This window comes from Seriola aureovittata, chromosome 12 (assembly GCF_021018895.1).
Source record: "Seriola aureovittata isolate HTS-2021-v1 ecotype China chromosome 12, ASM2101889v1, whole genome shotgun sequence".
Taxonomy (NCBI): domain Eukaryota; kingdom Metazoa; phylum Chordata; class Actinopteri; order Carangiformes; family Carangidae; genus Seriola; species Seriola aureovittata.
The window spans coordinates 4,817,204-4,844,034 of record NC_079375.1 but is presented as its reverse complement, the minus strand read 5'-3'; the positions used below and the strand labels follow the sequence as shown (position 1 = coordinate 4,844,034).

The 26,831-nt window shown below is 41.2% G+C and overlaps 1 protein-coding gene across 7 annotated transcripts in view; it reads right to left on the bottom strand.

Moving 5' to 3' along the window:
- Nucleotides 1-21,530, bottom strand: part of LOC130178684 (partitioning defective 3 homolog) — a 243,403-nt gene extending 221,873 nt beyond the window's left edge. For all 7 annotated transcript variants that reach the window (XM_056391121.1, XM_056391122.1, XM_056391128.1 and 4 more), the window contains exon 1: nt 21,167-21,530. In XM_056391121.1, the coding sequence (XP_056247096.1) occupies nt 21,167-21,286 (120 nt within the window). In that variant the 5' untranslated portion in view covers nt 21,287-21,530. The remainder of the gene's footprint in view (nt 1-21,166) is intronic.
- Between the last annotated feature and the right edge of the window lie 5,301 nt (nt 21,531-26,831).

The following is a 26,831-nucleotide window of genomic DNA, read 5'->3' as shown; positions in this document are numbered from 1 at the left end:
AAAAGTCACCAGAGGCACTATTATTGACTGCTATCAGGAGACAATCTTGTGGTTACTCTCATCTGGTTTCGGGCAAAATGTGACAGGAGGATATCCTGTCTGTCAGAGGTGGAAGTCTGACAGACAAAACATCCAGCTGCTTTAAAGAACTGGTTCAACCAAAGCCACTTCCTCGGCCTTACCAGAACGACCTGTTTCATGCACAGATTTGTTATTTTAAAGAAAAGCTTATCACTAAAACTCCAAGGAGACCTGAGTGATTGCCATCAGGCCTGCAGGGTTACCATGGACACACCTGATTGCAAAGTCGGACAGTCTGCAGGAGCATAATTACACAATATATCACTTTTACGTAGCATGATAGCTGGAACAAGTACCATTAACAAAGTTCAAAAAATAAATCTACTGAATACTGAATGTTCCTAGACTTTTATTGCAACTTCAAACTAAAAGGATATGAAACCTAAATCTTGCCTAATCTTATCACCTATCTTGTTGGTCAAATTACGTTTGACTTTTCAGATGAAGGCTCATTTACGCAGCCTCGAACTTGGCTTTGTTCTGTCCAGCACTGATAGAGGCTCAGCCTTGGGTCCTCTGAAACAGTGACACATCCTAGGCTGTCCCTTCGGATGATAAACACAAACCACAACCATGGAAACAAACATGACATCATCATAGGAGTTCTCACCCCAGCCAATCAGGAGATGGAATGGGAGTGTGAGGAGGGAACGGTTGTCCCCTATGCTCTGGAGGGGGAGTGGGTGGGGAGGGGATGGGATGGAGAGACAATAGAGGAGGAGTGGACAATGTCTAGAGCTCATGTGTCATTTATCATTACCTTGAGCTGGCACTGAAGGAACGGCTAATTATACACAGAGACACACAAAGGCCAAAAGCATGAGAGATAAGTGATGAGAGAGAGAGAGATGACATATGAGAGCAAAGACAAAATGAATGCAAGGAAAAGATAAAAAAAAATAAAAGAAAGAGGGAACACTTGCATGAAATGTATCCCTCTCCTTTAACAAGAGGAAGACTAGCTCTGGGAACAAGTGCCAATACTAGTAGTGGTGGTGGAAATGACAATGTTCACAGCACTGATAATGATGATGATGATGATGATGATGAGATCATGCTCTCCGTTTATTGTGAGGGAACACATGGACAAATATTAAGCACGTTTCCTTCCTACAACACAGCAATAAGTTAAATGACACAAAAGCAAAACTGTTTTTTCCAATCACAAGTCAATCACAAAAATACATTTGCATCTCAACAAACACATGTAATAGCTGGCTTAGAGTTAAATTCAGAAGCTGGCAACTGTGATGGTGACACCTGAAAGACACAGCCAAGCTCGTCTTGGTGCAACATAACAGCTGCGTCTGTCATAACTTAACTAAAATATATAACTAAAACTGAATGTGACTTCAGGACAGTGTGTCCTCCCCTGATGCAGTAACGTCACTGCAATTGTTAATCTAATTGTTGATGTAATAATGATATAATAATTTGAGTTTTTCTGTTGTCTAATGGTCTTACATCATTAGTATTACTGCTACACCCACTAATAGTATTACATGCTTTGTGAGGCTGGTTAATGTAATCATGTAATGTTGATTTCACACACAGGTTTATTTGAATTTCCAGGGATTTTATTACATTGTGTGTAATATCTGCCAGTTACCATCAGTTGCAACATGCTGCGTTATGAAGACTGATGTGAACTTGGCAGCACCTGCTGAATCTCAAGTGGCTCTGGATCAGCCAAAAGCTTTGCAGAAAAAAAAAAAAAAAAAAAGGTTGCCAACAATTATTTGCACCATTCAGCACAACTGAAAAGCAAAGTCACACTGTAAACTAGAGATGCCCCTCTTTCCTCACGCAAAATCAAACTGCTCCTATAGCTTTTTCCACCACATGGTGCCGACTCCACTCGCTCGCTTTTAGCACTAGGTGCTTCATTTTCCACTCCAAATAATATCCCCTGAATACAGAATTGTTACTATAGTGACGACGCACAAAGCTATTGTGACATCATCTTCAACGTGACACACATGGGAACAATGGAGAATGGACGTCTGCACGGCCTCAATTAACCACAGTGTGGTTTTGCAGGTTGCCGGTGTAAAAGTATAGAACAGTAACTAACAGAAATGCAACAGGCTACAGTGAGCGCTTGGCTGTTTAAAAATCGTGGGTTTTTGTTTTGTCTCGCACATGATGGCGCAGTAGTGAAGCTTCACTCTGAACAATCAGTAGTCTGCAGTGTTTTTCACATCATGTTTCGGTATCGCCTCAGCTTGCTTGGAACCTCGGCGAAGGGCGATACCAAAAAAAAAAAAAAAAAAAGGTCCAGGTATTATCCACAGCTGATACCTGATGGAAAACCAAAAGAAGGCGAGTGCAGTCTAGTATGTACCATGCAGTGGAAAAGGGTCAAGCTTGTGAATGAATGTAGAACTGGTACAACACTCAACCCAATCATTTTTCCAGCCAAAATCATTAAACTTTCATCTCATTCCATCTCTAAACAGGCTCTCAGTAGTAGCTTTTGGTTTCAGTCTACTCTGGACTGGTATGTGGAGTAAATACTGGTTGTCCAGACTAGGTTTCAGGTTGAGCTTCAGACAAACTCCACTTTCACTTATGCATTCTCAAGAAAACACACACCTCTATCTCTCAGACGTGCATTGATCTGACACAGTCTGACATACAGAGACTTTATGCACTTTTATAATACAAACCCAAATCTCCTTTTTAAAAAGGCCATTGGAACTGCTGTCATTTTGCATTCCACCGCATCCAAACATGTTGCGACAGAAGCTGCACACACCTCGGCCATTCTTCCTCCCATTCCGGATGAAAAGAAGGCTTTAAAGGAGGTGAGTCACACCAAAATCAATGGGCTCTCCTATGAAAGCATCTGGTGACACCTAAACCCCAAATGTCACCAGTCTATGAATAAAAAGGACTTATGCACGTACCACTCCTGATCCAGTTATGAAGCTGACTGTTATCCCAGGGATTGGGAGATGTTGTACAAGAGGATTTGTGGGGGCAGAAGTAGTAGGAACAGTTGGTCAATGGGCAGACAGCGGTGCATGGGATTATTTTGTAAAACATGGACTCGCACACTGAGTCAGAGACGGCGCTCCGTTTGCCAGAGTCATGTGACTCATCCACAGCGCAGAGGAATAACTGCCAACGGCTTCAGCTGTATCAGATTACAGCTCGGCAAAGGGAAAAGGCAAAAATAAGGAAGCTTATTCGTAGTAGGCCGAGATATGTCCTATTACACATGATAGGAGAGGGGCAGAGGAGGCCTGCCAAACGCAAAGCTCACACGTGCAGCCACACGTCTTTAATCAAGCTACAACGTGGCTTTGACACTGAAATCAGCACATTATCCATAATTCACAATATCAGTCTTTGTTTTCAGTCAAAAATGGTGAAACTAGTTTGTTACATTACAGCTGTTCTGCATTATGAACTGTATGTGGATCCAAACAATTTAAAAGTCCCTAAGTTTGCCTGTTGCCTGGATTCTCAGTTATATATCTTTGTCAATTTTAATGAGCAGGTTTGTGGCTTTTACAGTGACATTCACTTTTCAATGGAAATGTGAAGAGAATAACACAGAAAACAAGGGTCAGAAACTGTTTATATCATGTTACTGTAACTGCTTTTTTTTTTTCTTTTCATAGATCGGGTGCGTTTGCCATCTGCCTCTTCGACAGCAGTTGTGGCCGCAGTATATGGTTACTAGTTACCTTGGCAGGAGGGCAGACGCACACCTCGTCAATATAAGAGTCCAAAAGACTGAGAAGAGGTCAGGATTGACAAAGTTGTATTTTGGGGCTTTATCAAGCAGTCACTGTTAAAACACTAACAAGTTCTATGATGTACATAGTGATTTCATTTCATTTCAAAATCAATAATCTGATTATCACAAATGTCATTAAAACATATTTATCGCACTTCAATGATCGCTCAAAGTTAGCACACCTCAATTAATCAATTCAATCCAGTTAGATGTTTCCTGTGCAGAGTGCAGTCTGCTGTCTCTTGGTGTTTTGATTTGCTTGGTGTTTGATGCCTGGTGCTTCATCTGACAAATGTGGCAGATGTATTTTTGCATGGCTCAAATGCAGGCACAATAACTGCTTTTAAATCCCAGTGCGGTGCTGCAGCATCACTCACTGATGTGCACGGTTGTATCATTAACTCGAGTCACTCATCACAACAAAGAAACGCGTCTACACCGGGTGCGATCCCGATCCTGCAGATTAGCTTGGGACACGTCTTCCACACTGACATACATTTACAGAAATACAATCCTGGTGTCTCAGTGGTTTGAGAAATGCCAAGGTGTGGTGTGTGTGCAGACCCATGAGTTAACATCTATGGGGACTGCAGAGGCCTGTGCAGACAGAAACTGGGACAGACAGGCCCAGACAGGCTGGAAACAGCAATACAGTACAGTCACTGATGGCTTACAGACATTGTTGCGTAATTTTTTTTTATGGATGCACATCAAACAGAGAGAAATCTGACAGCTAGACTGAACAGCTCCCTTTCAAAGTTTATTGAAAAGGAGATGAAGAGACTTAAAAGGGGGGGGGGGGGTGCATGTCCATGTGTGGTGCAGCAGGTCAGGAGAGCAGAGATCCTGCAAAACAAAGAAAAGTCACAGACTCAATCCTGACAACAGCTGGTGTGAGTCTTTAAACAGCCACAAGTCCATGAGCAAGACTCTACTCCTACCTGCTTAATCATCTGTCTAACTGCTTCCTTCAAAATGTTTCAAGTAGATATTAAATCTTAGAAAAGTTAAGTACATGAAAAAAAAATAAAAACTGGCAAATGACCAAACTGCATGAAAGCACATTTGTGCAGAAAAGTTTTTTGGAAAATGAGAGAAGACCGTAGGAATATCAACAAATCAACTGCTTCTTTCAACACTTTGCAGCTTCATTACAGCCCTATAATCTACATATCTGCATGCAGTCAAATGAAAAAAAAAAAACAGAAGAACTGTATTCTTCAAAGCTAAAGCACAGGCCCACGTGGATCAAAGCTGAGAGAGGGCAGAGGGAGAGAGAAGCTTATTTAAAGAAGTGGGTTGTGAAGATGGAGGGGGAGGTAATAGAGCTGGGATGTGGGCAGAGAGGAGGTTGGAGCGCTGAGAGACGGAGATGCAGATTGCAGTCGTTTCTTCCTCTGGAGGTGGGGGTGGGGGGTGTTGTTAGTTACAGCAAGAGAGAGAGGAGATGAGATAGTTTCCTCTGGCTCTCTGAAAGATATGATGAAATCATGCGGCCGTAACCTTGGAAGTATGCGAGATCCATCTGGCATTCAGGGTCTGAAGTGAATCATGGGTGTAACGTAGGGTTGATGAAGGTACATAACATTGGCAAAACACTTGAACACTTGAAATTGTTGAACACCTTCTGGGATTACGCAACCGTTTCTGTTTGCTGTGCAGGGTCGCGTGAAAGCTTAAAGGCTAAACATGAGCGATCCACTCTTGATACACATGCAGAAATCTAAATTCTACTTTAGATTTGTGTCCATTAGACGCTCGCAAAGTTAAGTATGCATGCACAAAACATGTACACAAGCGGTGCGTGCACTCATTTACCCTCTGCGAGTCCTAACGTTGGTGATGTAAGAGGATAAAGTGTAGGGTCAGGACACTGTCTGGTCCAATGAGATAACAGGCATGGATAAACATGATAGCGGAAAACTTTTAGCAGTTAACAAAACTAAAAAATAACAAGTCTCTTCCAAAAAAAATTTGTTCAGCAAACAATTACAAACATATAAGGATGTTTTTCCCCCTTCAGTGTCACCGAAAAATGCTCTCTGGCTGTGAGCATTTGGCAAGCTCTTGTACATCTGTGTGGAATATGGCGGTAAGAGATTTCATTTGTTCTTTCTTCAAGCTTGTCTGCAAAACACTCTTCCCATTAGGATCAATTAATAATTCAGCTGTGCTGTCCCCCCCCGTGTACAAAAAAAATTATCTGGAAATGGCTGAGTGTTAAAAATCAGTGCGAGCCTATTTCTGTCCCGTCTCTAATGGCTGAATAATCCACTGTGAAACTAAGGAACAGGAGTAAATCAAAATAATTAAAAAAACACACTATAATTCATGTGCTGTTTATAGAGAACCAGCTGGACGAAGGCACAAGGCACCGCAATCTTTGGCAGGAGCGAGGCTTTTTCCATCCACTGAGTCTGGATGGTGGAGATAGGGGTATTTGCAGCATCTCTGTCTCCATGCCAGGCTTTCAGAGATCCTCGCCGGACACTGAGCTTTAAACTGAGGAGGAGGGAGGAAGAAGCATATTGGCAAAAGAGGCCACACAATTTTTTTTTTCTAGAACCAGATATCACTGACGATAACGACTAAAATGCAAGTCAGAAGCTTTAAAGCACCTCTGATTGATGGGTGGTTAAACAGTCCAGACTCGCATGCTCCAGTTCCGCTGCTGTGACTATGATGAAAAGTATTCCTCAGTCATCTGTGAGCTGCATGAATGGGTCAGGAAGGAATCTTGCCATTTGTTTGAGGTCCAGAAACGGCCCAGGCATCAGCTATGAGAATGCCCCAGGGGCTTTCCTGTTGTGACGCAGCAGGCCCGGGCCAGGCTACTGCAGCGGGCATGTAATTGGGGGAAAATAAGTAGGGCGTGTGACTTTGAAGCTGCAGTCACTTTAAATGGAAATCAAGCGACACAAGCTTGTAACGTTTTGCGCTCGGAATCGCTCTCAGCTGCACAGGTCGGCGGCTGAACGCAGCGATAGTGTTTGTGTCCAAAGGCACAGCTGCTGTTTCAGTTCATTCGCGAGGGGCAAAATGTAGATGAGGGGAATCGACTTTGACAACATGTCCTCATTGATAAAAATAATCATTTTTCAGTTCCTTCGGAAACAAAACAACCTATGAGACTGTTCCACAATAAACTCATCTCATGTTTTCTTCCATCTGCCACTTCTACGGTTAAGGTCTAGTTATGTTCAGGCATCTGAATACTTGGGTTAAACTTTGGAAAAACTTTTAGTCATGGTAAAGTTGACACCGTCTTAACTTCCTTCAGATTTACTCCTTTAAGCCTCTATGGCTGGTCAATCCTGAAACCAAGTTTTTTTATTATTAAAATTCTGTTCACTGACAGCCTACTTTTTATATAACATGCCAATTTCATTTTACATGGGTACCACAGTTTGGAGGTTTTCTGAGAAGCCATGTGTTATTTAAATCTCAGAATTGAGAGAGGGAAGTCCCTTGCTGTCTGAGCTTACATCTCTCCAATGCCTATACACTGAGTTGAGGTGACATGAGTGCATCAGAGGAGTGAGCAGGTCCAGGCTGCAGAGAGAGATGAGGTAGAGATTCTGGGCACAGTTCAATACATGGATCAAGATAGTCTAAATGGGGCGCTTGTTTCTAACAAATGGCCCTCTCTTTGAAATGCCAGGCGTGTTGGGTTTGGTGTCCTAATTCATGTGTGCGACAGGGCAAACTTAAGAGCTGCACACACAGAGAGAGAGAGAGAGAAAGAGAGAGAGAGAGGGAGAGAGACACACACACACAATCTTGTCTGATCATGTCAAAAGAGGCAGCAGTCCCAGGCCAAACCTGACACAGTTCATTCACACAGTAAGCTTTTTATCCAGCTCAAGGCCCTTTTCTGCTTCAACTGTCACCCACTGATATGCTGCATTCAAGTCGCATTCAAAATCCATCACTGTTTATCAAAAGGCCGATTTCTTCCAAGTTTAACTCACTCATACAGAACAAAAGTGAAGAGGGTGCCTGTACAAGCATCAACACTTTCGCACACAAACACTGGAATATTTCAAGAGTATTTTCCTCAAACTTCACCCACAACCTGCAACTTCACATTCAATGTATGCAACAATGCTCAAAAGTGGATACTGCTGAAGCATTTAGCGCACACTCCCAGGGAAGAATCTCTAATGACAAATTCCCATTTGTATGCAAGGTCCTATTGTCTCTTTCATCATGTCCTTCAGTCTACCATGACATCCAGCAAAGCAAGAAATACAGGCTCTTTGTTGCAGAAAGAAAACTTCAGCAGATTCTTAAAGACAAACATTACATTTGCAAAAACAAACCAAAAATATATAATCTTTTGGCTTAAGGCTCTGTAGCAAGAACAGACTCTGGCTGAACTAGTCCTCCCACAGTAGCACCTACTGTGTTTTTGTGTTCATTACTTTTTTCTTTTTTACATTTTTGTGTGTTTTTATTTTTATTTTTTACTTCTTTCTGTTTTTGTTCCCCTGGACCAAGTTCTAATTAAACTTCCTCAGATGTTCTTTCACCACTGCACCACTGCTGTTCTTGCCTTTGTTTTGGTTGACACTATTTCTGGTTTTACCAAGTTGTGACTGCCTCTTTCATCTTCATATTCCCCCAGCTGGTGCTGATTGTCTGAGCAAAACAATGCTCGACAGCATCAGTGATCATTAACCTCAGTTCCCTCTGTTATTCGTGTCAACTGTTGTTTCCTGCAGCTTCACTTCTGTTTGTTGAAAATAAAGCAAGTTCTCTTCTGCTATGCTGCTGAATCAAGTAATCAGTTGTTTGTACCTTTATTCAAATTAAGAGTTCAGTTTCTACACCAAAGATATTTCAGTGGCGGTGATGTCTCTCCAGTGCACTTCCTCACCACTGATTCCCTGCATTCTAATGATGAAGGACAGGAAAAAGGAAAGCTCTCTTCCTCTGTGACAGACGACTCAATCCAGCCCGTCTGGGCTGAGCTGTCCACCTTCAGCAACAACCAACTTCACCTGGACTGTCTCGAAACCGGCCACTGTTGGTCAAGGTGATATTTTACTTGATTTCTTATTAATGTAGTAACTTAATATTTGAAGAATTAAATTAATATTAAATTTAATTTGCCCTATACACATATATAACCATGCTTGCAACACACACACACACACACACACACTCTGATCAGCTGATTGTAATGAAGCGCTGCATGTTGTGTGTCGCTGCAGCGCTGTGATATAGGAGAGTTATAGTTCAGTTTCTTATCCTGCTGCTTTTTATGGTTGTGAATAGAACTTTTGGAGTCAACGAGAGACGCATTATTAGTGATGACAATTTTGATTTAACACACCTATAAAATGCGTTTGTCATCACTCAAGTTATCCATGAAAGAGAGAGAGAAAGAGGCAAGCAAAACAGTTTACTTACTTATCAGAGTATTAAATAATAAACAGCATAATGTAACATCTGTACAAAAATTCAGATTCCAGTGTAGGCTGGGACAATATCCAAAATTTAATCTCACTCTAGCCCAAATATCGCAATATACAATATTATACAGTTTTCTTTTCTGCAAGGGGGCAGGGGATTTTTTTTAATAATACATTATTACATTATTGTATTTTATGTTTCAGGTGGAAGCATTGCTGCCAATAAACAGCAGTTTAAAGTTTTATCTTTCACATATACAATGTACAATAAGCAAAGTGAAATGAGGATGCAGAACTGTAAAAAACAAATAAAGTAAATAAATAAATTTAAAAAATCAACATTATAAAAAATATTGCATGGCGGTAAATATTACGATATTCAATAGTATCAAATATCGGCCCATGTCTATGGCAGTGTCTTATAGAAAACTGCACCCAAAGGAGAAAACATGCAGTACATTCAACATCTATAGCTGTTCCAATTCACATAGTTCCACTAGACATGGTGACAGCCGTAATTGCATTCAACACTTTGTTTCACTTAAAATGTGGCAACACAAACACACGGTTGCACTGTGCAAACGGTCAGGTGAGTGTAGTTCTCACATCATCTGCTTTAGTCTGGATCTGTCACTCATCATGCTGTCTGTGTAGTGGCGCTGACGGCACGAGGGAAGTTTACGGATCTCGAAACAAAAGGTAAACCACAATATGACAAAGTCCACACGAGTAACAGACGCTGACAGGGAAACAGAAAACACGCGGCAGACTTCCTGACGGCTCAAGTACAGACACGAGGGAAATGCATTAGGTCTTGCATCATCAGCTGGTCAGTCAGGAGGCGGTTTTTCCTGTCTAGCAGCATGTATGCTTCACATACAGTGGTTATCTACAGCTGACAGAAACTGGGAGAAGCTCCTCTCGGGTTTCATCAGAGGAATTCATCTTTGTAACAGTGCTTCATTCTTTTCTCTTTAAACTTTTAATAAACTTTTGTCTGTGACATTTGAAGGCACATGCATAAAATCCTTATTTCTTCAAGTGTCCCAAACTGGTGCCAGAACACATTCATTGTTGTGAATCCCTGATTTTCTGATTATTTCACACCCTCTCTGTGTGAACAGTGAATATGATATAACTCACTGTGCAGGCTGCATTCTGACAAGTGCAGACCAGCCATGTCAAAAACACACCCAGGAGAGAATGAAGCCTTGGGATCCCGAAGGCGGCTGTGAATCAAAGCCTTTCTTTCATCTATCAGAGACCCAGCGGAAATCTGCCTGTCATTTCAACCCAGTGGGCAGATATCAACATGTTAATCTGGCTACACAATTTCAATATTAAAACTAGAGCTATCTTCACTCACCAAATTAACAAACACAGAAAAACTGCACAAAATATTATTTATATTCTTTTGTACAAACTTCTATGCAAAAAGCTGGTTCACACAAATAACCATAGTCAAGCCACAGATGTCTCAACCTGGAGTTTGGGGGAAAAAGACCATGCAAAATGTATATATAAATCAAAATTCATCTTTTTAAACTTACTGAACCAATGGAGTGTGGAATTAGCTAGAAATGAATGCATGGATGGGTGAGATAGTGAGAGAGAACACAGGGCGAATGCCAGCTGGAAGAGTCGCAAAACAACAAATACTAATAAACAACACACTGACTTCAGCCTCTCCCATGTGTAAAGTAAAAATCCGTCATTGATTTTTCCTTGGAAATCTAATTGTCTTGTCTTTGTATAGCTTAAACTGTGGCGGAAACACAAACAGAATAATGTAGTTAATGGTTATTTTCATTTTTATTTCATCTGACAATAATTTTTTCATTAAAAGATTCATTGTTTAATCTATGAAATATGTTGGTAGTAGTAGTGGTAGAGTCCATGGCGACATCATCAAATTTCTTGCTTTCAATGAACAATGTTATAGAACAGAAAAGCAGCAAATCCTCACATTTCAGAGCTGAAACCAGGTGACGTTTGTCATTTTTCACCTTACAAACGATTGGTTGATTGACTGATTGATCGACCAATTAATGCAGCAGGACACTGGAGGACATTTTTAAAACATAGTTCCTCAGTTTTAAATCTATTTGGTCTATTTAGGTTCAGTGAGCTAATAGGCCAGTGTTTGTGCTATACAGGTGAGCTACATCAGGTGCCAGTCCTCCCAGACTCCGCCATTTGCCTGCTGGACTACACAAGGAGCAACCCAAAAAGCCCAGCAGCCAGAGAGGAGGGATGTCACACGTATGAAGACTGAGGTTCAAGGCCCTCATGCCTCTGCTCTGCCCAAAGGCCAATAATCATCTATCTGTCAAAGGCAGAGCTCTCGCTTGGCCTGTCCTATATTTAGCAGACAAAGCCTCATCAGCCTAAGTACTGAATTCAATTTCAAGGGACATCATTAATCTACACTCATAAATCATTTGGGTTATGCTAATGTAGGCTCGTCATTCCTCTGAGGAGCATGTGGTTTTTCTGTGTCCTAGCTAAACCTCGCATTTGTCTGTCGGTGTCACCGTGTTTGAAAAATTCAGACCATGCCGGTGCAAGACCTCTATCCCTCCATCAAATGCGTGTGGGTTTCCATGGAGAACACGTTTGGCGGCCTGAGCTCTGCAATTTGTTTCTCTGCATCACTAAACCACCAGTTTTCTCACTTAGCTGTGGGCAATTAACAGCTGGATGACAAACAACAGGCTCTGTTATTGGGGGGGGGGGGGGGGGATTTGAAGACTCTGGCAGAAATAATCTCGCAGGAATTACAGAGGAAGAAAACAATAAGCCAGCGTCTAAACAAAGAGGCTGCAAAACAAGAGCAAAAATAAAGAAGATCTGGGTCACTACAGCAGATAAAAGAGGAGAATAACAGTGTGGTAGGAATATGAAGTCCTCAGACTCGATCAAACCTCCTGGCTGGATCAGGCTGCACTGAGGGATACAGTATATCTGAGCCATGCTGCTGTTTGTTCAGTGTCCTCACATTCCTCAGGGACAATCCTCTCCCTGTGCTCTGCGCTCCACACACAGCGAGTCCTTGACATTTCAGTCAGTGTCTGTCCACTGGGTGGACAAGGGACACTCAGGCCTGTGAACAAGGCCAGTCTGCCTGCTGAAAACAAGCGCACATTCATTTTTACATTTAGCTGATACTCTGCTCTAAAAGCAAATCAGCACTGAGTGAGCGGAGAGGGGGAGGGCAGATGCAGCAGGCATTGATTTGCTCAGACTCCTCAACAGGGTGTTGACCTTTTCTAACCAGGCATCTACGTACTACATAGTATTTATTCAAGTGCTCCTATGGGCTTATTTTTGTAAACTCAGCTCAAAATTTCTATCAATTATGATAAATCATGGAATTTCCTGAGATTTGGACCATAGCCACTTTGTTACAGACTTTGACAAATAATTTTACTGTTTGTTTTCATTGCTCCTCCCACATACAACAATACCGGCTGGCAGAAATTTGTTTACAATAGGCTTGGGCAATATCCAGAATTTAATACCTAGATACAGTCCAGGCCAGGCATCACCATTTATTATGTCACAGAAAATATACATACAAATACACACACACACACACACACACACACACACACACACACACACACACACACACACACACACACACACACACACACACACACACACACACACACACACACACATATATATATTTTTTTTTTTGCTCTTTTGCACATGCCAGGAAATATCATGATATTCGATATTATTAAATATTGGCCCAAGTCTAGTTCACAACCTGTCTGACCATCTCACTGCTCATCTTTCTTGACCTATCTGACATCATTTTAGCTGCTCATGTTACTACATCTCAGAATGATACTAACCCAAGACCTAAATTGTGATAAACCAAAATCCTTTGAGTACAAGTCTGACATACTATCTTGTGTGAGTATTTCCAGTTTAAGCTGCTTTATATACTTTTACTTCACTGTATTTCAGACGGAAACATTTTTCTTTTACTTCAGTAAATCAAATTATGTTCTTACATTGTGGTTTTGTTTCTTTTAATTAAGTAGAGCTGAAATTATTAGTCAATAAATATGTAAGTCAACTGACTGAATTTATCGACAACAATTTTGTTAAACATTTGCTTAACATTTCAAGCAAATATTGTCTGGTTATAGCTTCTACGATGTGTTTTTTTGCTTTTTCTTGTATTACAGCCAATTGAAAAAGTCTGAGTTTTGGACATTTGGTTGGACAAAACAGGCAAATAATTAATCAAAACAAAAAATAGCATAGTAATAATATAAATAATCATCATTTGCAGCTATATAATTATGCAAAGGATACGAGTACTGAGTATTCCCCAACAGATGTGATTGTGAAGCCCAGCACCCTTTTATAGCAACATTAAGCAAATTCAATGTAGTTCCACCTGACAGGGTGTGAGACAGTGGATTTTTCCTTCATCGTAAACTAGAAAAGGCAATTTAAAGGTAAAAGCTTTTCCATAGTGGCGGTGCTGACATAAAACGAGCAGCAGATTAAGAATCCAAAGAGGAACATTGTTCCTTTCTGCACTCGGAGACGACGCCTGGGCTTTGTAACCTCCGTGTTTATTATGGGAGAAAACTGATGACTACCCAGTTATGCTTGGCCAGCTTTAGTATAACTATCAGTTCAGACTATTTAAATGTTGCCGTTGCTGAAACCACAAAACTCCTGAGTAAATTCAACCTGAGCTGACTTGAACAGAAAAAAAAAGCACAAAGATGAATACGACACACTGTTCTCCACACAAGTAAATGACTCTGTTCTGTAAGCAAGTCACTCAAATTTCTAATAACTTCAATAACACGGACTTGTGAGTTTTCATTTTATGCCAGATGTTTTATAGTGTTACATGTTTTAAATGGTGAACACAGTATATCTTTATTTGCAAAATACTTCAACAAGACTCGCATTGAAATCTGCTCGAGGTCGAATCATGTTGTGGTTCTGCTTCTATAATGACTGTATTCTGCCTCAAACACAAGTTTTCTCAGCATCACACCCTGGTTTTCCACAAACACCCTCCTATGAAAACACGCTGAGAATCTCTTTCATAAATAAACTGAAAAGTTCTGGTCGACAAAGACGCACAAAAAAAAAAAGTGATCAGAGCAGAGCAGTGTAGATATCATAAAACTTTTTTGTTTATAAGCTTCCTGGTCCTTTTTTTCCCTGCACTAGTTTACATTAAGGAGCTTCCTCTGTTTATGGAAGACAGTCTACAGCTAAACCAAAGGGGGCGGTGGAGGGGTGTGGGGTGGGGACTTGACCTCAAAAACACCACCCTGTGATGCAGGCGCTCATCAAAAGAACTTCAAGTGCTGGTGATAATTTTGAGGCATCCATCATCCAGAAATATGCTGCTGTCAGTCAGTCTTTGGCCTACTTTGTCTGCTTGAGGGGGAAGGTCCGGCACCATATGTAGCCGGCTTTGGTGCACATGGTTGGGGTGCCAATACTCAGCTGACTGGACCCATGCCAGAGTTCAAGTAATCTGTTTTCATAGCACTCTGTAAACCACTTAAGCTCTGTGTATCATTAAGTATTATGATCTGTGCTCTCATTAACTCAGCCCTGCCCTCCTCTTGGTCAAGAGTTCAGGCAAAAGGCGAACTTTACAGTTTCGTCTTTTCTGCTCTTTTTCAATGAAGGGAACATTTTCAAAATCATGTGTGTGGACAGTTTGGGATTAGCCTCATTTGCAGCAACGTACAGTATGCGCCAGTACCAAAGCATGTAGTGTCATTATGTACAGTGTCAAACCGGTCGAGTCCTCAAGTCAAGTCTCAAGTCAGACAAGTCTGAATCAAGTCTTCATAAGCAATTTGCATGTCAATAGCAGGCCTGTAAGGTCTCTGAAAGCTGACCATTGACCTTACAAAGCATTTAAACTTTTTTATTTCAAAGTTCCTTCAACAAACAGGCTTCTTAAATTAATAAATAGTCAAAATATATGTCCACGCACATCTTGCCTGTTGCCGTTTGTTCCAGGAGTTTACAGAGTTAAAACTTGAGACTTGAATGAATCTGCTTTGAAGTCTCAAGTCAAGTCTTGTAGAAGAAGAATTCTGTATGTTTCAAATTCAAAAAGTTCATATGAAGCGTTGTCCAAATATGTGTAAAGGAAAAAAATGTTTACATGGTAATGGAGAGGGGCAAGATGTGTGTCAAAAGAAAAACTTAGCTTGAAGCATACCGACTGCATAAAGAAAAGTCTCACGCTCTAATTTCTGTGACTAAAACTGTCTTGAGTTAGTGAAGTCTCAAGTCTGCAGCACTGCCATGTAAAGAATCAAATTTATGACGATAAAACCTGTTTGTCATGTTCTTACTTTCAACCAACTATAGGTGAACTTTGGATCTTACAGATAGCACCCTAACCCTGCAGAGACATGTTTAATGTTCTGTCGGGGGCGTCCATGCTTTGGGATTTCATCAGATTCAGCCGTTACCTCTACTGTAAACATCTCTGGCCAACGGCATGAGTTTAACTTCTAAAATGTAAATGAACTTCAAAAAGGAGGGCACCGGTCTTCCCACCATCTGAGATCTCTGCAGTCAGCACTTTACAGCCTCCTACTTCACACCAGCTGCTCTGCTCTGCTCAGCTAATGATTCACTCCACTCCTGGGAAAACTCTGCTGGCAAACGACAAAAGTGGCAATTTTTTTTTTTATTATTATCACATCAACATGTCAAACACTGGTAAGGATGACAGCTCACTTATGTAAATTTCCTCACAGTGAGGTAGCATTATTGAGCTATGACTTAAAAAAAAAAAATAAAAAAAAAAGTCAGTCACAAAATGCACAGCACAGCAAAGAAGCAGTGTGGGAAAGGTGGTAATGCGAGCATCATCAGCTGGAAAAAAGAAAAAACAATCGTGTCTCATGTCCTAAGGAAAAAAGATTATATACTTCACAGCTGCTGACCGCAATCATCTTTCCTGTTATTCAAAGCCTTTTATATAATGTCAGTAATTTTATATAACTGCTTGAATTCTTAATTTTCAAATCCACTGCTATTTGAGAGTAAGAGGAATACTTTGAGGCAGTGTGTACCTGTTTTATCAGCATATATTAGGTGTCACAACCACTGTGCATTCATATTTTACTACAGTTTCACACAGGAGGCCTCACACGGCTAATTTTCTCCAGTTTGTTCCAGTGTGTCTTTAACTGACTCCTTTAGGAAATGAAATGCCGTGCTGGGTTATGTTTTAGGACATTTTTCACAGTAGTCTGGTCAAGGGCAAAGTCAGCGGCCCGGGGATCATCAGTGAAGCTTTTAATCCTGCACTGTGCCCGTTTTGGAAGCAGGAACCCCTGGCTGGTACAGCCTGGTGACATGAGGATCAAACAGATGAACTGTAAAAAAATTTTTTGGGCTTATGACCCGACATGAGGTGGATGTACTGCACCTACACTAATGGTGCAATCAGGCTTAAGATTTCTTTCTTTGGCCCAAATTAAAATGAGAAATAATTAAATTATCCATCCAAAAATGATTGATTCATTTTGGTATGCCAGGTGAGCTAATGGATAAAAATGTGTGTAACCTCCGGTTTTAGGATTGATCGCCACATTGCAGTCCTCACTGAAAACACCTGGGCGTTGCATCTTAAGGAAGCTCCACTGAGATTTGAAAGTGAACTGCTGTAAACTAGCTAGACAAATAAACATAGGAATAAAGTGTTCCAACCATGCCTGGTATGGACACACCTCCATGCACAGACTAATACAACCAATGTTAAGATGGCATAGTAAGAGCAACCATGTGAAACCAGGAAGCACAGTGGAAATCCCCTCATGATAACATCACAAGTGTCATTCTTTCACTTTGCACAGACCACAGGTCACAGACCAGTGAGGCCTGAGACTAACTCAGGTCTACACTCAGTCAATCAAATCCAGTGTGAACATGGCCTTTAGTGAAGCGTGACTCTATTGCTGTCAGTGTGAACGCTGCACTGACATTGTGCACTCACATTCCAAGATCCGTCTTCATTATCATATTGAGTTTAACATCCCTTTCATGCATGTAATTATATAGCTCTTTTGAACAAAATGGGGCTGACTTCAGAAGTTGGAGCTTTTCCTTTGAAGATGTGTCACGTTTCTGGTGGCGAACATGTTAATCTGTCAGAGAATGACCGTAACACCAGCAGTTAGCTTTCACAGTGTGCAGGACCTTGCATCTCAAGGCCCTGTCGGCCATCAGAGGCTGCTGCACTCCAATGACAAACACTGTAACTAACTGTGTAATATCTCGAGCACACTACAGCACATAGAAATGACATCAGGACTAGTGTTGAGCTGATTGTCCATCGCCTATAGCTGACAGTCATCACGATGTTGAACCCAGCATCGTGACCCCCCCCACCCCACCACCCAGCTGGTCCACACCCTGCACACACACACACACACACACACACACAGTAATTCAAGTGTATATTTATTACTTATTTGCTATCTATCCATGGGGATATCCCCAATAATCAAGTTTAGCCGCAGAAGGAATGTCACCCAGGGAGTGCAAAAATGTAGGATGGGTTTATTGTAATCATTATAATAGCTCCTTGCGCCTGATTTACAAAAGCAGAAAGCAGCTTATTTAATCACACTATTTATCGCCCGGTGAAAGCACGTTTTAATTTAGGTCCAAACATAAAAATTATTTTTAAATCTGCCGGGTTTGCACCTGCCTCAGTAAATCAGGAGGCAAGTGTCAGAACTCACCTACAGAATGAACTGTCCTGTTCTCTGCTATACCTGTCTTTAACAGATAATTCCTTATCATTATATTGCTATTAATCGTATTTCACCATGTCTCACCTGGCACATTTAAACCCGCCCCCTCCCACTGAATTTAGGACTAGTGGTCAGAAGAAACATTGATCTTAAGCTGCCATCGTTGGGCTCTGAGGATATGTGATGGGCATTTTTGCCAATTTTTTGACATTTGATAGATATCTAATCAATTTAGGTAAAAAGTAATCATTAGCTGCATCCTTAATGGGCTCATCAGTAACACTGGAGCACTATTTTCAACCACACATTGCTCAAGAAAACCACTTCACCAGACAGAAGAGCAGACACCTGCTCCCATTGTCCGCAAGAGGTCAAAGTCATGTTAAAGCTGTCTCCCTCAATGGTCGAGTAAATGCACAATAGCCCAGACTCCTCCGGAGGAAACTCCAGCAGTGAGAGACAGTGAATGGAAATCTGCTGTGAGCTGCATATGGACACAACAGTCCAGACACCTGATACCAACCACCAAAACTCATGATTCCTCCGACATGCCAACACTCACGTCACTTGAGGGTTTGGAGCATTGAAACCACGAGACGGTTTTCCAGTCAAGGGTGTCATTTTAAACGCTTGCCACACTTAGTCAAATGGGTGAACATTAGTGAGAATCTACCCTGTGATCTGTGGAAGGAAAAAGAGCAGCGGAGGATAATCTGACACTGTTTTTTTTTTTCTTTTCTTCTCAAGACGTTCAGAGATTTTGCAGCTAGCAAAGTTGTTCTGTCTCTCAAGTCCAGTCAGACTTCTGTATCTGAACACTCATCCATGTGTCCTCATCTCTGTCTAATTCCACAGTTATGAGGTGGCTTCAGGCCCTCAGAAGTGGACTGCTTTTTCTGTTCTAGAGGAAGCATTCCTCTCTAATGACAGGGGAAGGTCCATACAAACACTGAAGCTGGAGAAAACACCCAAACTAAATTTGGGCCTCTTATTAAGACAGGCTGACCAAAAAAAAGAAAAAGAAAAAAAAAGCTGTGCTCTTCAACACAACATCTGTGACCAAAACACTTCCTAAGACACACACTAGACACGAGACATGAAAATGCCCAGTCTTGAAATGTGGGCTGGGTGGGACTAGAGCAATAAACGCACATGTGAGATGAAATGACAAGGGTGTCATATGTTGAGGCGGTACGTTTTGTTGTGGGTGAGGATCATGAGGAGCTCTGTTTATTTTATCATTTAGATCAAAGCTTGAAAGAAAACAGAAAAAGAATTGGATGTGTGGCCTCATTTCCAGCACACAGACACAACACACACTCTACATTAAAACAGCAGCAAAGTCGGGGTTTCGAGGCAATTGTCCTTTCATAAATTGTACTACAAATATCTGAGCCTCTAGCCAATCGCAATGATGACTTCAGCTAGTAACCACAAACGGTTTACATCCCAAACACTGTGCAGAGCTGGTTGACAGAGGGTGGCATCTCTCATGGTCCTGGATTTCATCAGGGTTTATGTGAAAATTAGTATCTTCTCTGTGCAAAAAAAGGGGGAGAGAGTACTTCAGTATCAGCCCGTTCTACCTGCTCAACATCTCAACTACGCAGTGATGTTCTCGTACTCTCTTCTCTCTGCTCACACTGAATTATTCAACAGGAGAGGAGGATACAGTATGACTTCTAGGTCACAATCCTCAGAACAAAAAGAGACGGTCCTAAAGTTAGCGAATGGAGGGGGCAAAGCATGAATCATTTATGAAGCCTGAAGAGCTACTTTCCCACAGTTGTACCTTATAGGCTGGACAATAAACCAAATTAAATTAATTACCGACATAAATTTACTGACATCAGCCAATTTAATAAACAGACTGAATCCCAAATGTGGGGATGAATTATATAAACTTAGATTACAGAAGAGTGACTAGAGTTTTAGACATACAGTAGAATTGTATTTTTGAATGATTAAAAGAAAAAGTTATAATGGTCATGATGCCAAAAGTGAGTGGGTTTCCTTGAATTTTCATGCAGTAAACATAGTCTCTAGGACTGAGAGAAAATATATAATATATGTTTTATTATGCTCCTGCACACCCAGTCTCATCTGATAGGATCTAGCCAAAGAACCTTGTACATAAAGCACATAGCTATGGTTCAAAGGTTATCTGCTGCTACCCTGACATTATGCAACAAGTTTTCTTAGGTTCACTTTTTATCTGGACGATTTATGTGTCAGGTCCATGCCTCCACCAGTCAGCTGGAGCAGCTTGGCATTGCAGTTTCCCTCCCTATCCTACAGGGCCTGGTGCCTGCTCAGACTGCCCTGCATCTGAAGATCTTCTCAGATAATCCTGCATTTAGTTCAAAACTGTGGTGTAACATAACTTAGCAAAAAATAAAAAAGTCTTCCCTGCAATCCTTGCATTTGAAGCATCACTGATTGATTAGTCCTGAAGTCTTTACTTGGATACTCCAGCCAGTCCTGCAGGCCACTATAATAAGCTCATTAACAACTGAACAAAGAGGAACGTTATATATTTTATTCTTGACAGACACATTAAAATAAAGTGTAGACTAACCTGATAGGACTTTCCTGTTAAGCCTACTAATTAAATTGGTCTGCACTGAAGCCCAAACGCCTCAGACGTCAGTCCTACTTCTGCAGCCTGCTGGCTAACTTGCTAGTAGGCTAATCTCTGCTGGCAACTTTCAGAGGCATGAACTGAGAGTCCTTACAACTGGGTTACTAAGTCTGCAAGCGTGTTTGTGCACAAACGTGTTACGAACTCCTATTTTATGCCTTTGAGCTGCAGTAAACCCGAAACCACCACAGTAAGATTCCCAGAGGAAGTTTTGTGGGTTTACAAACACAAGAACCACAATGGCGGTGCGCCTTTTCTTTGAAAGCAGCAACACACGGCGAATAATACGCACATGCAGTCTTGGTGTTCTCATTCGTTCAAGTAAAGTGTGCAAAACGAGCACGAGCGAGCAGAAACAGGCGCCCCTCTCCCTCTACTTTGCATTTGTTTTAAGTTTGCGCCATATTGAGTGCGCCCGCACAGAGCCCCTCCGGACGTCGCAACATTGTTTCCAGGATAACAAAAGCCGCAAGAAAGCAAAGTAGCCGCCACTTACCTTGGCTATAGCCTTCTTGTATCTCATGACAGCCTGCTGGATGAGTGTGTGCACTTTAATATTTCCATCCCCGCACGGCACCACCACCCGGGTCCTGCCAAAACACACCGTGACTTTCATGGTTTAGTATCCGAGATCTTGCCCAGATTCGGAGTCAAACCGAGGAGAGGAGGAGGCGGAGAAATCCGTGTGGAAATAAAACAGGAGCATGGGTTTTTGTTGGTTCTGCTCCGCGGCTGTCCCGGTATTCCTTTGTAGAAGCGAGAACTAAAGGTCTTTCCGCCTCTCCCCGCCGAACGACATTGTTTTCTGTGTGTTTTCAGACCACCTGTTTAGCTTCTCTCTCTTCTTCCTTCCCTCCCTCGATCCCGATCCCAATCCCTCTCTCTCTCTCTCTCTCTCCCTCTCTGCTGAGCTAATGCTCGGTCATATGTTGCGTTCAGGTGCTGTTGTGATGTCGGAATCGGCGGTTGACTGTGGAGCCCGTAGCTGTGATAACGGACATTGGTTTGACATTGTTTTCATACACAATTTTTTTTGTCAGAATGACGATGAGAAATAGGCAGCAGGCAGCTCCCTGATTGAATAATCAAATAAAAAGTAATATCTGGTCATCAATCACTGCTCCAGTTTGATGCTAAAAAATTGTAAAGCAGACCTAGGTGAATATGATACAAGGACATAACCAATTTTCGCCATGTTTGTTGAGGTTACAGTACCTCACTGAGTAAACTTAATCTACAGAGGAATGAATTAATGGCTAGCTATAACAATGGAAAGTATGCCTTTGCTTTTATCAACAGAGGTGTGTTGTATTTAGGGGACGCAGATCATACTTTATTATAAGCCCACATTTTTAATCATTATCAATGATTCAATTCAATTCAATTCAATTTTATTTGTATAACGCCAAATCATAATATAATTATCATATCTTTAATCTAAGTTGTCTCACTGTGTGTAGTGTATATTTGTAGGGCACATTCCTCTGCATTGCTAAGGAGAGAACAGCTGCAGCAAGTGATTAACTAAGAGTTGAATCCCATTGCTACAGAAGATGCAATGAAGCTTAGATAACAGCTACTTTAGGATATTAATGAATAAACAAATCCATTAGTCTACAAGTTAGATGTGCAGTCTGTTGTCCCCTAGCTCGTTGCAGCAACATCAGTCCTGTGCTGTTTTCACATTGCAAGTTTCATTATGTATTTCAGAGATCATGAAAAAAAAAAGTGAATGAAGCTGTCACCACATTTCCTTCCTTATTGTCTGGGGGGGGGGGGGGGGGGGGTGCTGGGAAATCACATCTGGAACTTCTAACTTTTGAAGGTGGAGTTTACAAGCGGTACATGAAGGCATCAGGGGAGCAGGGAAGGCCACAGTTGCTGTGTCCCTCAGCTGAGGAGATGGTGGGTAATGGATGGCATGCAGGGAATCACTGCTGCGCTGACAGAGACAAAAATACTATTAAAATCAATGCATCCACTGAAAACAATGCAGGTGCCTATAGAGCCTATAGACCAGTCCCGACAAGAATAGACAGTTAAGTAGAGTCCCCTATAAACATTTTTAATGGTCCCACTTTGTTACTGGACTGGTTCAATGGTTGGGCTTGAGATCAGACTGAAGTTTAGAGTGAAGCAGAGATTAGATTTGATAATAGTGTGTGACTTGTTAAGTAATTCAATTCTTCTCACGTCCAATGATCCAGCAATTTTTTTCCTAATTTGCCTAAATTTGTTTTTGCTCAGTTATGGTATATACATATTTTCATTACTACACTTAATGATACAGCATCCCCTTGTTAAAAGCCTCAGGTATTCTCGTGCACTTGCTTGTTTCCTTTTTCAGTCAGCTGTCCCACCTGGGGTTTGAAACTGAACCAAACCCCCGAATGAAAAGCAGTCCAAATCTGTCTGGGGAGCTTTTAGGAGCCGCTCCAACAGCACATGGATGGACTCAAACCAAAAGGAACAGGCTGCTGTAAGAAAGCATCCACCTGAGTCACAAGATCATCGAAAAGTTTTTTTTATTTTAAATTCCATTCAATTACATCAAGATGATGACAAAGAAGATCCAGTGTGGAGTGAGATGCCCCTACTCTCTCCCTTGATTCAGTGTGGGATATAGAGCCCACAAGGCCCAGAAGGGCTGCAACACATGGTTTAGTGAGAACAAGAGAAGAGAGGAGAACCACTGAATTTCAAGTATGTGGAAAGTGTGTGTGGTTTACATGGGCACTGTTTAAATGGGATCGCTCCACCACCTAGTGCCAGCATACAGCTGGGAGGCTATTTTAACTCTTAACACAGCTGGAGCGCTCACGGGCCACCAACCACAGCCTCAGCAGCTGTCACGATAAATTAAACAGCCCTGACTTTGGAGAATATGAGCACTTACTTGTTCATGGTGGTTTTCACAAAAGGTGACATAGAGGAAATGTGCAATCACACTGGCCAGATAGAAGGTAATGACTGGGCTATTTTCAGTGAAGGAGACTATTGAAGGGGTTATTGCATTACATTTTATACATTTCGCTAGTTATTTGTGTGCAGATCTATGTGCAATTCAACAGTAGAATATGATTCAATTTCAACAGCATTACAAGCGACTGTAGTGAAGTACTGAAGGTCAAAGGTGAACTTGTTTTACAAGAGCAGTTGAGTAGATGTGCTCGGAGAGGAAACAAGAGCCATTTAACAAACTAAATCAGCATCGGCTTATAACTCACAATTGATTTTATTTTCCTCAGACTTTAATATAATTCAAGGTCCTTGAAGACACATGCAATTTACTAAATGTTTTACTCCTGAATGGGAAAACCACCTCAAACTCAAACTATTGTTTCCAAGGTCAAGACTGAACTTTGATGCTCAACAGATGCAAAGTATTTGGAACAGAAGTCTTCACATACTTCATGAGCAACCAAGTGTGGTATTTGGGCTCTTTGGATAATATTTATCATGCAAAATATCTGGAGGTATTTGGAATTTGATATGGGACTATTTCATATGCTTAGTTGACAATGATGTTACATTCAGGTGCTCTTACCTCCCACATTTGTCTAAATATACAACACACCAATGAGCTCCATTAATATAAGGGATACATAACAGCTACTCCAAAAAGGAAAGAGGCATATTTGCATTTTCAAATTTTTGGCAGCCTCAGTCTCTTACATCTTATCATACATTATTATGGTATTTATGGAATATCACTTTTGTGAGTGAATGACACTACATAACAACCAGGAGACCACTTAGTAAAAGGCAACAAACTACTGTTTCATGCATATAAAAGCAAATAGTAAAATACAAAGAAGATAGACATTGGCTTATCATTGAGCACAATGTTCATACAGTTCATATAGAGTCCAAAGGTAGTTGCAGACAAAGTTATTGTTGAGGAGAGTTGTCTGTAAACACTGCAGCACAGCTTCCATAAGCCCCTAAAACACTCTGGATTAATTTAGGGCACAAGCTGAATAATTAACATGTAAATATCCACCTGTCTGACACAGCATTATATTTGAATCAGTGGTGACCTCTGGTGGTGCAGAGGGAACAGTTTCTCCTTTCACAGTGATGATAACCTCTCCCAGAGTAAATCATATTTGAGTGATTGCATTTGAAAATGCTATTTTTGAAGATATTGCAGTGGGATTGCTGGCCTCTGCAGAAACTGAAGCTAAACTGCATTGCTGGCTTGACTTTGTATGAAGGAGCAGTTGAAGTAATATTAAGAGATGAAAAAAAAAGGGAAAAGGCATGAAGAATGCAAACTGTAATGTAAGCAATGAAAAAAAGTTTAAAATGAGAGTCATATTGTTTAAGTGAGTTGAAGTACACATAGAAAGAACAAGCTGCATTGTCTCTTACGTAACCTACACTGTAAATCCTATCTCTCTTGCTCATTTTACAAGTTTTTACAAACGACCACCACATGACAATTGTTTACATGCATACCAACTATGGAGGCAGTTGAAACCATAAGGCAATGCCTGCTACTTGACAACCTCCTTCACAATAGAACCGACCTCAACACAAATGGCCGCGTTCGCTCGGGGCTTTGTACCACGACCCAGCTTGGTCAGGGCCACGTGAGCTGAGTATCATGGCCGAGGTTTCTCAAAGCTATGTGTTAATACCGAGTTTGCTCAGGGCTTTGTATCACGACCGAGTTTTCTAAAGGCTATGTATCACGACTGAGTTTTCTAAGGGCTATGTATCATGACCTAGTTTGGTCTGGGCTGTGTATCACAACGGAGTTTGCTCAGGGCTATGTATTACAACTGAGAAAAAAATGAAATAAACTACTCACTCTAAACACTCAGGGACAAAGGTGAAACTATAGAGGGAACAGAACAAAGAACACTCAATTCACCTTTGTCACCTGCCCAGTTAGCATACCTGCGTTCCTGCTGCTCTTCTGCCCAGCTGTCATGTGACCACACTTCCAACACAATCCATTATTTGAGAAAAAATGAAAATAAAAATGCAGTAATCCAATTTGCATTTTCATTTTCAAATACTCTTATAGGTGTTCTATGACCATATTAAAATGAAAATTGAAAAGCTGTTTGACATTTTATTTTTTAACAACTTAACCTGCTCTAGCTACAGTGACAATGTTCACTGTGCTCTTTTTGGGTCAAAATGAAAATGAAAAAGCAATCTGTCCTCTCATCATGGCAGGTAATCAGTTAGGATGCCACTTCCTTGCCACTTGTCACTTTTTCTGTCTGGGGCGCTGGCAGCAGCTAGTTGTACCAGTCCAAGTACGTTTTATATCCATACAATTCAATGGAAATTAACAGAGGTAAGATTTAAAGAATTTAAAATGCATTACAACAAGTGAAAGACGCTAAGACACAGGAGTCTGGTAGTCGTTCTGATCCCAGTTCCCAACAGAGATGGAACCAGCTGTGGGTATCAGCGCAGACTAGTGGGGATTAGGACTGACACAAAAATCCACAGTGATATGCAATAATGAGTGTTACTGCTAATTTTGTGATCTCCCACTATTGTGAGTTAAAATAATGTGGAACAGGACAGAACAGTGATTGGTAAAAAAAAAAAAAAAAAAAAAGTCAGTTCAGTTTAACACACACACACACACACACACACACACACACACACACACACACACACACACACACACACACACACACACACACACAGTGTAACAGAGTAAGATTCCAAGTAGAAATCCACTTATTTTTTAGAACATTGATATATCAACACTGTCAAGAAACTGCAAGAAGTTAGTCAATCAGATCTTTGCATCTTCACAGTTATGAATTGTCTAGAGCTGAGTCATTACATCACTATTAATTCATATGTTTATGATTTGATGTACACAGTAAGTTTGGGGAAAAAAGTTATAGCAGCTTTACCCATGAAAAAGCTTCAACTTGTCTGAAAGGACTGAAATTTTTACAGAATTAGGCTAGTTAAGCTGCCAAGGCCACAATGGACGCCCAAATACCTCTTTGATGGTATTAACAGCATGTAATTGTGTTATGCCTTCATCCCAGGCTAATTTTGTGCTAAAGAGCTGTCTGGCCCAGGTCATATGTGGATTCCTGCTGTCAGGCCTTTGTGCCCCCCAAGGGTCCCCCTTCTGCTGCTGGTGCTTGACCATCTGGAGCCTCCATGCTCTGACC